General features: G+C 34.6%; 1 protein-coding gene across 2 annotated transcripts in view; it reads right to left on the reverse strand.

The window, feature by feature from the left end:
• Positions 1 to 13,695, reverse strand: part of SEMA3C (semaphorin 3C) — a 124,878-nt gene that overhangs the window by 40,890 nt on the left and 70,293 nt on the right. For both annotated transcript variants that reach the window (XM_082766059.1, XM_082766060.1), the window contains exons 4-6: positions 12,810 to 12,872; positions 8,038 to 8,157; positions 4,050 to 4,140 (exon numbers count right to left, since the gene is read on the reverse strand). In XM_082766059.1, coding sequence (XP_082622185.1) covers positions 4,050 to 4,140; positions 8,038 to 8,157; positions 12,810 to 12,872 — 274 coding nt within the window. The remainder of the gene's footprint in view (positions 1 to 4,049; positions 4,141 to 8,037; positions 8,158 to 12,809; positions 12,873 to 13,695) is intronic.

The following is a 13,695-nucleotide window of genomic DNA, read 5'->3' on the forward strand; positions in this document are numbered from 1 at the left end:
ATCAGCTTTTTATTCACGCAGGAGTCTACGCTCATAAGTATTAGGCCATGAGAGTGATGTTTCCCTTGATTTATGAAGAAACAATCTCAATGAGAGAGAATCATCAGATTTTGATCAAGGACTTTAGAGTACTGCATAATTAATGCCACAGATGAACCACATATGTGGTGAACCTTTCTTTGATAGAAAATTTAGTTACTAAATATTCATTGCTAAGGATCACTGGAAAATTAGGCTAATGTTATCAAAAAGCATCACATTCATGTTTTTAAATAAATACTTTAAAAAGCTTTGTTATGGGAGTAGACAAAATGACTGGGCTGGACTTATTGCTGGTGTAAACTGCAATTGTCTGTAGTTAGACTGTACATCGTCTACTGCAGTTAACGGATTGGTGTCAATACTGACCAACACTATTATCGAGGCTGCCATAGGCAGCCTCAAGCTGACTTCAGTATTGCAGAGACTAGACAATTGTATTATTGAAATTTATGCAGAGCAATATGGAGCAACCGTTGTCTCCTTTTATGTGCTCCGTTCTAAATATAGGGTCACTATGCATGAACAGAATTAGGCATGCAACTTCCTACATTAGCAGAGCTATGAACTTCTGCTCCCTGTGAATAGCAGAAAACTGTTCATCTGTCAGAATGCATATCTGTGTTTGTGTGTGTGTGCATAAATATATATATGTATAATTATACTTATAATTACATATACTATCATTTTCTACTCTGTGAATAACCAAGTAATTTCCACTGACTAATGACAATGAAACCCCAGAGTAGAAAACAGTAGCTAAAATAAACTCTAGTCTCAGAGTGGGAGTGGTGGCTGAATATATTCCAGTACAGCTGGGTCCTCTGATTGATGTTTTTGTCTGAATTCTTGGACTACCCAGAGAGTGTGGTCAAACTGGCAAGAATCACAGGTTCAGAAGCACTTGAGCTATTTATATGCTTGTGTGTGTGTGTATGTGTGTGTATGTGCATCAGTATGGAAGAATATTGGCTCATGAGAGAATTAAAACTCTGGAGATTTCATTTTTATATTGCTGGCTAGAGCCATAACTGCTTCCCTGCAGAGCTGCCAACAGATATTGCAGCTACTCTTCTGCTCTCCTCTCTCCCAGTGAAGACAGGAGTTATACACATGGGATTTAAAAAATACATTTGCTGCATGTTTGTGAAGCATTTAGCTCCTGACCATATATTGACAGAATGATCGTAGAACTATAGTGGTTTATAGCTGATTTGTATATTGGCCTCATGGCCTCAAACCATCAACACTTTATTTTTATTACAAAATAAATTGTCTGAAGGAGATTGGGCTTATGCTACTCACTAAATCCAGGCCTATGAATTTCCACATACACAGATTAATAATAGTACTACACAATGAAATTTTAATCCTATTACAAAGCAACACTATTAGTTATGTCTTAAGCATTCCTAGCATCTACTTGCTAATCACGTATCAGGTATCGGCCAGCTCCACTTCCTTTTGGTTGAATTCTTAAATTCCACACAGCACTAAGTCTGCACAGTAGTTCACACTACTTCTCTTTGTTATTGGGGGAATAACTGAATCGATGAGGTATGTCTGCTTTTATGAATGTAAGAACCTTGGAGTGGAGAGAGACTTGAATCACGCACATTAGTTTTGCCAGGCTTATTCAAAGCACTTTTTCCACCACTTTGATGCAGAAGTGTCTCTGTACAATGGCAAACTGTAGCAAGTTCAAATTTGTTGTTATAGTATCACTTTCCTCTGAAGGGTGAATCAGTTTTCCTGCTGTATTCTAGGGTCATACTTTGTGTTATGGCAGCAGGCTGGTAATACCCCAAATTGTAAAGAAATTGCAGCTATATTTAAAAATGGTTCTTTTGTTGTGGAAAATTTAACCAGTCTGCCAGTATTTTCTATCTTTTGCAGCAAGGGGAAGGAATTCCTCCTTCAGAAGAACGCTCAGAGCCCAGTACACAGGCTCAGTTCCACATAATTCAAACTGTGACTTCCAAAATCTTCCATTTTTCCATCTTCCATGGACATTGAGGCAAAATTCATTAAAGCCTGAAGCTTAAGAAGTAACAGAACTTTGCAGTAACAGGGATTTCCGAGAGCAAGAATAAAACAGTCTATGGGACAGTTTTGAAAAAGAATGTGACCTTTGCAGAATAATTTAAACATTGCAGATGAATTATGTCATGAAAGATAACTCAAACCCTAGGGAAGGTCTCTTCAGTCACATAACTGAGAGATCAAGTAAGAAACTGTAAATTCTACTTGGATGAACAAAGCTGCCACAGATCTATTGTAAACAAACAAACAAGCAAACCAAACCAAACTAAAACAAACAGAACCAAACCAAACCAAACCAACAACCAAAAAAAACCCAGCATTCTGTATATACAGTAATTCAGAAATTCAGAAACAATGTACTTTAATAAGCTTTCATAAAATACCGTAGGAATTTATATTTATTCTTTAATGACATTAAAAATTCACTTGACAATACCAAACCAGCAATAAATTGTAGCAGATTAATCCATCGCTGGCTTTGAACATATATTTTCTTTACACAGCAAGTGTCTGTAAACACTGAACAAAGATCACTGAGGATATAAAGATGTAAGTGCAGCCAAGGTTCAGGGAGGTACCTAAGGTACCTAGGTAGCACTTTTCTGTCTTTTAAAGGTTCTTAAGTTCATAGCTCAGTGAAGGAAATTATTTCTCTTTTGTATTAAATGTATTTGTAACAAGGAATAAAAAAAATCATCAATTTATACTTTGAACATGCTATGTAGGATAAACTATATGATATTTTTTTTTAAGGTTTAGGAGACCCAATATATCCCAAAAGGAAATATCTGCCTCAATATGTTTATATTAGGCTTTAATTTCAGTGGAAGCCAAATGGTACAAACATCATTTGTTGTTCCTTCATAAACCTTGGGTGAAAAATCCAGTATTTGTGTGCACAAAGTTGTCTTTTCTAAAAAATGCCTGAAAAATCTGTGTAACTTCTATTCATAGCCAAAAATGTAGCAAGGATCAGACACATATTAAAATATCAAGGTTTTGGAACTAGAGGTCTTTGAACATATTACAAACGTGAAAGGTGGCATGCCAAGTAGAAAGTACTTGTTGCAGGGCTCCCCTGCAACGGCAGTAAAATGGGACCAAGGGGACCTGATCCTGTCTTAATAACTGTTTTATTTCCTGACTCCTCCTACAGGTGTTTCACACTGCCTGAATAGTGCAAAGCACCCAGTATAAACCGAAGGACGGATTGTACTCTTTTATACACACTTTTCCTTCCATATACAGTGAGCCTCGACTTGAGTTGCACAAAGTCTATCCTCCCTTGAGGTTTCATTTAGGTGGTCGGTTAGGCAATGCAGTAATTATGTGTGTGTAAGATATCTCACAGTTGCTGAGTACACCCATAACCAATTCACAAGAATATTTGATGTGTGTCAGTTTCTGACTTTTCATATGGGAGAAAATTGCAAAATCTGGGGGGTAGAAAGCCAACTGCAGAGTGAAAAGCCTCGCAAGAGCTGGTGGGCTCTACAGCAGAGATGCTAGCAAAAATGAAAATCAAACTAACTAAAGTCTTTGGACTTTTTTATTTTATTTATTTATTTATTTTTGCCTGGCTGTTCTGAGAATAACAAATGATTAAATGAGACACAAGTGTTGTCTAGGATGAACAAGGTCAGAAATTGTTTAAACATAAAATGTTAGGCAGCGTAATAGAAAGTTGAAACTGACCCTGGGAAAATATGTACAAGCTGGAAAAGGAACAATCTTTCCTTTTCTGTTTTTCTCTCCCTCTCAACAACTTATTTCTGTGTTTCATTTGTATGTCCATCCTTATTTCATGTAATACTTGTAATGAGAATGGGCACAACTTTTCTGCTCATCAGCATAGGCATAAGGGATTCATCTTGGAGGCTGAATTCTGTGCCCTGCTCATCCAGTCATCCCACCATTCCCCACTATCCATGATCATACAGATTTAGACTTGGAGTACTTTTACTTACTGATCATAACAGACACTGTGTTCACATTTGGGTTGAAAGAACAGCGTCCCTTCCCTGATTCACACTTGGAGTCGATCTTGAAGATTTGTTCCTGCAACGTAAATTTGTATGTCACTTCTCATTTTAGAAACCATCAGATGTAAAGAGATTTTTCCTGCATTAACAACGCTTAAGGTTGCTGGGCACTTTTTTTACTTTTTTTTTTTTTTTTTGTACTATCAGCAATTTATATTTCTTATGCAGATTCACATCATTTTTTTAGATTTTTTTTTAATTGACACCAAGCTATTTTCTAGTTATACACTTAAGACACTGAAACAAAGATTTTTTTCCTTAGCTCAGGTATGCTTTTCAAAGGTTAACTGATGTCTACAATAATAGCTGTGAAGATTACATCTGAATTTCTGTATTTCTGAAGTTATTTATAATTTATTTGCCAAATCTTTGGTGATAATTATACTAGGCTAAAACATTTTTCATAAAAGTACTAGAACAATAGTATATATTAAATACAATTATCTTATGATAACTATAATTCTGTGATTTGGTAATAATATAAATCTTTTACTCTTTACTGAGTTATCAAACTCCCAAAACCACAAAAACAGCAACAACAAACAGAAAAAACAAACAAACAACAACAACAACAAAAAACAACACACAAAATCACACATTTTCTTCAGTGACATCTCCAGTTACATAGTGACAGATGATTTATTAATATCTATTGCTGTAGCCTTAAATCTTTCAGGTTCTTTTGCTCTTTAAGAATCTTGGTAAGGAATCTTGTTTATATTTCATGTGATTCATAAATAAGAAATATATTTGGCAAAGTCAAGGAAATCTGGACTACAGCTTGAAATATGAACAGTCTTTAGAAGATTCTCCCATCTCAGTGCACTTCTTCCCTTCCCAGGTCCTGGTAACCCTGAAGAATGTTGTATGCTAAGCAAGAAAGGACTTTTGCCTGACTCCATTCCTTAAAAACTGCAGTCAGTAATAGCAGAGATAGACACACATAGCACATCTATTTGTGTTACTGTCATTATATACTACAACAAACAACTTGTTCCTAGCATCCTATAACAATCTTACAATCTCTAATAAAATGTTAAAAGATAAAATTTAAAGGAAAACAAACAAACAAACAAAAAACAAACAACAACAACCAAACTTAAAATATATCTATTAGCTGAAGAAAAACCTCCAAAGAAAGGTTTCTATGATATAGATGCCAATGTTTTAAGTATTTGACTGAGGGCAGAAACTCCTTATATTCTCTTTAACAATTAAAGTAAATTGCAGTGGAATGGGGAAACCACACAGATCACTGTACAGCCACCTGGCAACAGCAAATTGAATACTACCAACCTGATATGCTAACCTACAGCAGGAAGTTTTCATATCCTTTATCACCTATCTCCTTTTTCCCTCTTCTGTTTTCCTAATTTAATCACAGAGATCTTATCTATAACTTCTGTAATAAGCCCTCTAAAACAATGTTAAAAATGTAAGTATGAAGTTTCTAATATAATCTTGGGTGGATTTTTTTCTGTTGTTGGCTTACTCCTAGATTAATATGCAGCTTGATGTTAATCTCTACTACATTATAACACTATTTACCAATTCAAAATGTCCATTACTGCAGTATTAAACTAGCTCTAGGATTGCACTTGATTTTCATATATATTAAACTACTTTTTAGTATATAATTAATTCACATAGTGATTACATTTGCTTCTATTTGCATCTACTTTGCCATTAAAATATATTTTGGTGACTAAGAGAGTCATTATGAAAGACCAAAGTATCAAGTGTGCCAAGCAAGAAAATGAATTACTTTTTAAGCTCTGTTTCAGGGAAAAGGGCAACACTCTGCATAATCAATGAAACCACTTTTTCCATGGGATTATGTGGAGACAAAAGAGGAAAACAGGCCTAGCTCTTATGATGGTTGGATATTTCTCTTAATGTCAGTCTTTGTAGCTTCTAGAGAAAAACAGATGTGCATTCTAAAACAGCAGTTTTACACCTGTAAAAACAGCCTTCCGTACATTTAAAACTGTACTAAATTCAAGGTGAAATGATAAAAGAAAAGAAAAAAAAAAAGAATTATCTCTAGTCCCATCAGCATTACATAGTTTCTTATTCTGTTGTATTAACTAGACATGTACTTACGTATACAATTGGTTCAGAAGGAAATGCTTGATTTTAAACCGTTATGCTATTGTTGGCCTGTACAAGTAAGGACTTTGAGCATGCAATGACTACAGTCAAGTGTCTGACAGACTCCAGACATCTGAAACAGCAGTTTATTTAATCAATTGATCATAGGCATGTAGCTATACAGACAGGCAAAATTAAGCCAATTCTGGTCTTCCAAGACATGTATCTTTATTTTTAACTTACAAAATTTAACATCTTATATTATGGGGAGCTCATGCACATAAAGAACTCATATCTTTGTTTTTTGGTGTTGGTGTTTTGTTGTTGTTGTTTGCTTTTTTTTTTTTCCAAATAGAGTTTACAAAATTCCTCACATAAAGAGATTCAAAGTTCTCTGCAGCACTACTACTTAAGCTCATAAATGACTTTTCATTAATTAATAAAAGATCATTTTCCATGTTTTAAATAATTTTTCAAGAAATAATTGGGTTAGTGCTATTACCTGAGGAAGCAGACCTCAGTTTCAAAACAAAGCTATTCCAGACTATTAGCTAGGAGGATGGATTTATTCACCCCATTCTGCTTGCTTGTACTTTTAAATCCAGGCCTATGAACCTCTCAGATAATCCATTAGGAATGAAAGTGTAGTGATTCAGACTACATCATCTGCCAAGGAGGTTGGAGCCAGGTGATCTACCAAAAATCACTGAGATACATGCAAACCTACCTGGAAAAACAACGATTTATCACCCACCAGCAACCTCTGTAGTAGACCTGGGTCCTGGCCAGAATTCCTATCCTACTCACAGTGAAATCAGTGATGAATTTCCCAGTGTCTTCCCTAAAAGCAAGCCCAGCTTTTAAAGCTGCCCTTACATGGCAAAACTCCAGGTAGGACTCTCTGATCTGTCTTCCCAACACATCTGCTTCCCATTCTACTGGAAAATATACTGCACACCCTTGTGCCTGCAGACATGAATCTGACCCAAAGGCTCCAGAGGTTCTGGGTCTTGGTTAAGTACTCTTTTTTTTTTTTTTTTTTTTCTTCTGGTTGTTTAATTTATTACCTATTACATTTGCACATAAACAATCATTTCACTTGCAAATGATGAAACCTGGACAATATATTTATGAGACTTCTGGTACTTCATATACTTAAGTGTATTAATAGTGAAACTGAATATAGAAAAAATGGAGAGCTACCTACAGAAAATGGGATTTATACCCTGAAAGATCTCTCAGTGATGAGTAAACTTACTGGTTTCATCCTGACAGGATCTACTGGGACAGAAATTGTGTGTTAGATGAAAGTTATCTACACTTGGATTGCATCTAATGGATATTAAACTGAAGTTCAGTGAATCCTCACATACCTGCACACTTAGTCCACAAAAGTGCTTCTCCCAGCAATCAGTATCACCCGGGAATTATAAAAAGCTGTTGGACTGCAAGATTTACTTTTTTTCTAAAAAACTATTTCCTTTCAAGTATTTATTGACAATTCCAGCTACAAGTAGGAATGAATTCACCAGAAAAACAAAACAAACAAAATCAAATAAAAAGTAACATCAGATTTAGCCCAACATTTGATAAAACTGGAATTTTAGACAAATGTCATATTTGTGTGTGGTTTTTGACCATGGCTTTGCTATTTGCTGGCAACAGGACTGTCAGAAAACCATGAATATTTGTTCTTTTTCTGTATTACACAGGTGAAGAAACCTACTTGGTTCATTAATCTTTCTTTCCATTTTTAAATTTGTGAGGTTTGCATAATACTAGTAAGATCCAGCACAAAATGAATAGATAGAAAGAGATTTACCTCAGACCTGCGTCCCCTGTTGACATACACACACACTGGGCTGAAGGCTCCACTGCCACAAACGTATAGGTGCGTGCGATTGTATGACTGTATCACACGCACAAAATTTCCACAGCCATGCTGGAGGGATTACAGAAGCAAAAACAAATCACATTGGCAACTGTTATTAGACATTGGGAACTTCAGGGAATAGACACAATTCATATTTTCAGCAGTATCATGAGAACAGCTACTGAGTACTGAGTCTCTGGATTTGAACAGCTGTAGACTTCTGCTTTATTTTCATTTTCTCTCAGCTGGGCATCAGACATAGGTAGGGTACAATAATTAGAGGATTGTGTGTAATTCACCCATCTCTACACAGTAATCTTATTTTTATCTATAGACTTCACTGTATCTTTCACAGGAAGAAGCAGCTGCCTCCACAGAAAAGCAAGAAGTAACCTTATGAAGCTTCCTCAAGGAAACCTCTAAAACAGTCCCTCCCTTCTCTCTCTCTCTACTCCCTCCTCCCCCCCTTTTTCATATTACCCAATACAGCTGGATATAATTAAAAAACAAAGCCCAAATCTCAGATCCCATTTCTTGTGTAAACAATTTCTTGCCAAATAATTAAAACTCTGAACAACACATTACATAACAAAGTTTGCAGAGAATTGTTGCTTCATATTGAAAATCAATGGTAACATCTTCAAATAAGAATGAAAATTGAAACAGAATGTTAAGTAGCTCAGAGTTTCACACCATCGGTTCTACAGTTTTCTCCTTCCAACATACTCTTTTCTTCTCTTTCTCTTCCCTTTTCACTATCATCAACTGTTAATGCACTTTAGGTTAAAAATAGACTTTTTTTCTTGAACATTTTTCTTACTGAGATCCCAGATCTGCTTTCATATTCACTCATCCAAACCTTCACCAAAGACATGAGAGTGAGAATTGCATGTGTTTTTTGAGCACAGGATGGGAAACTGTGTCATCAGTCATCTTCATGAAAATCTGTAGAGTTAATTCTTGTTCACCAGACTACACAGTTCATTTATATTTAAAGTATTTCACATTTTTTGATTCAGCAGGAGCTGGTACTCTAGTACAACATCTGAAAACTAGTGTATAATTGTAGGTAATTCAGTGTTCATAAACTTTCTCTGCAGGGAACACTGCATGTTCTCTGTGAAGTGTTAGCTCAATCTATACCAGAAAAATCTTTTAACTCAGTCGAAATATATTGTTTTTCTAAAGCTAAGGACTGTTACTAAAAGTTTCTATTTTCTCTTATCTGGCCATCTTAGTTTGGCTCAAAAGTGGTTTTAGCAATATCTTGCTGTAGAAAACAGTTTTATTTATTTATTTATTTATTTTTCTTAGCAGTACTACCGATTTCCACATTACCTCTCATTTTTTCTTTTCCACAGCTGTAAAGGTATAGCACTAGCTTATGTAAGCCAGTGTGTAAACTGATGCTTTCTTGCTTTTTGCAAAAAGCTTTTCCAGAAGAACTCTAGATAAAACACTACATTCTGATAAATTTCAGAAGAAAAAGTCCTCAAGGATAAAGGCAATGAGCCAATGGCTAGATGAACAGTACACTTACTATTCTGCTTCAATACTATGTCATGCACTTTCTAAAGTGCATAGCAAGAATGCAAGGGTGGTTAGATGAATGATTCTTTTCTTTAGGGACAGCCCTCTGAGATTATCATCTGACACATACTGTATCTTCATGTCTCTTTGATAATTTACGGACAAGTAACACAAGTTGGCTTAACACCAACATTATCATATTTTAATGCTCACTGTCAAGAAAACCATTTTATGTTCTCTGAGCTTTTGCCCATCTCTCCAGTGCTGAACCACTGCATGCCATTTTCAGTTTAATGAAATCTGATTAATCTGGGTACTGCACTGTGACTCCACAGTCTAACAAGAAATTGTTATTTATTTTTCAAAATATTCTAGAGGATTGCTTTTTAAAGCTTCCATTTATTTCTCTCTACTGTAGTATTCCTGTAGTATTCTAAATCAGGGAGGTCTCAGGTGACATGAAATTGTCTTTAGGATGGCTGTTTGTCAGAGCTGATGATTAAGCTCTAGATAATTGTATATTACTGATGGTCCTCTTGGAACTGATACCAACATGCATTCTATAGCAGTCTCAGAAACTGCCTTCCTGACATTATGTCCTAAAATCTCATCACAGTACATTGAAAGAAATAGATGTCAGCCTAATATAAGCATCCAAGTTATGTTGGTGAACTCACTATTTGGAGGTGACAATTTCTTTTCAGTAATGAAAAAGGTAGCCAAAAATGACAAATTCAGGCACCAATGTTTGTCTAACGATTGGGCAAATGAGCCCTTCCCTAATCACCTTTGAAAATAAGTTACTGGTTGTGTCTTTTGCTGCCTGTTTTTCTTCTGTCTTGTGATAATCACTATTCTCAGATAGGCCAAATGTTACCATACATCTACCATTATTACTATTATTGAGGTGAAAATTCTAATTCATTTGAAACAATTCCTCTGAATTCATTCTCTGCTTATCCTGTTCTTATCATGATGAATGAAACTCACAAGCACTGTTCAATTGCTCTTCAAATTGGTCTATACATTTCAGGTTGCAAACACTGATTTATCTCTGGGTTCTCTTTTTCTCATCATTTCAGTGAATTTTCAATAAGGTACAACACTGATTTGAGAGCAACAGCTGTTAATCAGGATCATATATATGTGTATCTTCTGAACTTAGAGGACAAACATTAAGAAACCTCACATAAACATGTGTTTTGGAACTTCATTTTTCTTCTGTTTGCACAGCCAGGAATTAAAAAAAAAAAAAAAAAAAAAAAAGGCAAGCAAGCAACTAGAAAAAAAAAAAAGAAAAAATAAATTTGGTGCATATGATAAGCTGGACATTCTTAATTAACTGCATTACAGGGCATTACCAGTACCCACAACTAAACTGTTATTGTAAAAACAGAGGTTCTATCCAGAAACCTGTTAACTAAAGCATCAACATTTAACTACTTTAATATGATTAAAAGTTAGGAAAGTCTCACCACTAAACACCCAAGATTAAAAGTTCTCTGGGGCACTCAGGACTTAATAGTGTCCTAAGTATTTTCCCATGAATCACATTTTGTATACTGCTTTCTGCATGTACCTTTTTCTGTTTTGCCTTAGAAGAGTGTTATGTTGGAAACATGAATAAGACCAGTGAACATTTGTATTTCATATAAAAGAAAGTTTCTTAACCAGTCTATCGGGAGCTGTTGCAGTCGACGTTGTCACTAACCAGCGTAAACGTTAATTATCATGAATAAAACTATATGTTTTATTTTCACACTTTGTATGACTCAGCGAGTTATTAGCTATAGAGTTTACTGCTCACTTCAGTAATCACAATGATGCAAAGATGCATAGAAATGTGATATTCAACAGCAGAATACTTATTATTATTAATTTTTTTTTTTTTTTTTTTTCACTACCGTAGCTATCAGCAAAGAAAGTAGGTAAGCTGCCATACTAAACATAGAATAATTATTCATAAGGACTCCTTCTGTTGCTTTGGAGACCTGTAATGAATTACTCTCCACAGTTTTGGAAAAGGTTTGGCTAAGCTCCAAGAGACCAACCACACTTTTGTTCCTAGATTTATGCAGAGGAAGATGTTCCAAAGACCTATCTAATGTGAGGGTTTCTGATTTCCATAGTTTCTTGCTCAAGTGAAAGTATAAGTAAAATCAAATTATTTTCTTCATGAATTTAACATTGAGAAATTTCAAATTTCTAGCTCAGAATAGATTATGAATTCTAATATTTAAATATCAATTGGAAATCAGATAATAATAAAAAAAAAGAAGCTAAAAAACTAGAAAGAAAACCAGATACCTAGGTGTGGCTGAAGAGAGAAACAGACAAAAAGATAACAGAATAGAATAGAAATGTGACTTTCTGTATTTTTCTTACACTTTAACATTCTTTCTTGAATAAAATTTGGGCATATACAGACTGTAAGATCAAATAACTTCAGGAAGATAACTGTGTTCATACACAATTCTGCCAAAGACAGGATCTGTTGTATTGTATTCTACATCTTTCAAAATAGCTAATTTCTACCTATTGTCTATAAAGAGAACATTAGGAAATTATCATCTGATTTAGGTCCTTAGGTAGCTGCATTTAGATGGGATCAAATCAATCAGGGTGCAAAATGACTCAGTATGACCTCTTTGAAGTCTGGGTTTCACATGACCCCAGAAGCCATCTTTACCTTGCCTAGCAAAGTATACTAGTTTCCAGATACTCATTAGTGCATTGCTTTACGCAACTTAAAGAGATGATAAAAAAGAATTTTTGTGAGTCTAAGATTTTCATCTGTAGACAGTGGGTAACCTTCTTTCTGGGGGCCACCAGAGTGCATCCCTACACTGAACAAAAGCTTAGTAGACTGTTTGGCATCATTTCCAGAACATAAAATCTGGAAAATTATTATCACCAGTAACAAGAAAGAGTGAGGCAAGGAACCGGGCAATTCTTTTTCTTTCCTTTCCTTTTTTTTTTTTTCCTCCCTATTTTGTCAGTCTGAAGGTGCACTCTCTTTACATAGTCTTTTTTTTTTTTTTTTTCTTCACTTTATCGTTTGGCCTGCAGAGCATTTAAAAAGCAAAACACTTCTTTCATTTTGTTTCTGGCTGCACTCAAGGTGTCCTGACTTTACTGCCAAGTATGTAATTTGGGTATGCGTGTGGATGTGCATGTGGAGTACGACTTACTGTAGGATCTTTGCCAGCCATTTTGCACTCCTCTACCTTGTTTGCAGATGCTGGCCAGAAAATCTGTGAAGAAAGAAATATCTTTTCACTAACACATTTATCACATAATTTACTTTTAAATATCATTGTATTGTATAACTTACACTAATAAGTTAATATTTTGATAGATTTTATACCTTGATTATAAGGACCAAAAGGATTTTCATTGATAAATGAGAAAAATTTTTGTCTTAGAGAGCAATAAATTAAGGAAAGGACAACACTTGTGGTTGATATAAATTATCATATATTTTGAAGATAAGTTAATCAATTTATTTAATTTTGTTTCTTCCAAATGAGATTTTCATCATTGTCTAAATTACCATCCACCTTTATTTATTTTTTAACCTTTACCACCTTTACCAAACTCCTAGAAATTGTTCACACTGGAAACTTGAAGACTAAAATATAGCAAGAAGACTTCTTGTAACAAATTTGCATTTTTAAGGTTTGAATGTGTTATAATAAAACCTGCTCAAACCTTAAGATTTTGGGCTGATTTCTTGATTTATTTCCAAGACTTCTTGCACTACAGACCTGAAATATACAATACTACATTACCTGAAATATAATTAAACTCTGATTTATCTTGATTTTGAAATAGAAAAAAAAATAGAAATCTCTTACTGGAAATTTAATAAGTGACATAAATTGATAATATTTAGTCTCAAGATAATATAAATAATAGTGTTAAAAGATCTTTGTTTATATATATATATATACATACTCATATGCAGAGAGTTGCAGGTTCATATGAATATAGCATAAAATTAGCAAAGTAGATCTGTTATAAAAGTAAATAAACTAAAGAAAGAATACATGAAACTGCAGAAAGTAATTCTGAGCA

This window comes from Aythya marila (genome assembly GCF_965140915.1).
Source record: "Aythya marila genome assembly, chromosome: 1".
Lineage (NCBI taxonomy): Eukaryota > Metazoa > Chordata > Aves > Anseriformes > Anatidae > Aythya > Aythya marila.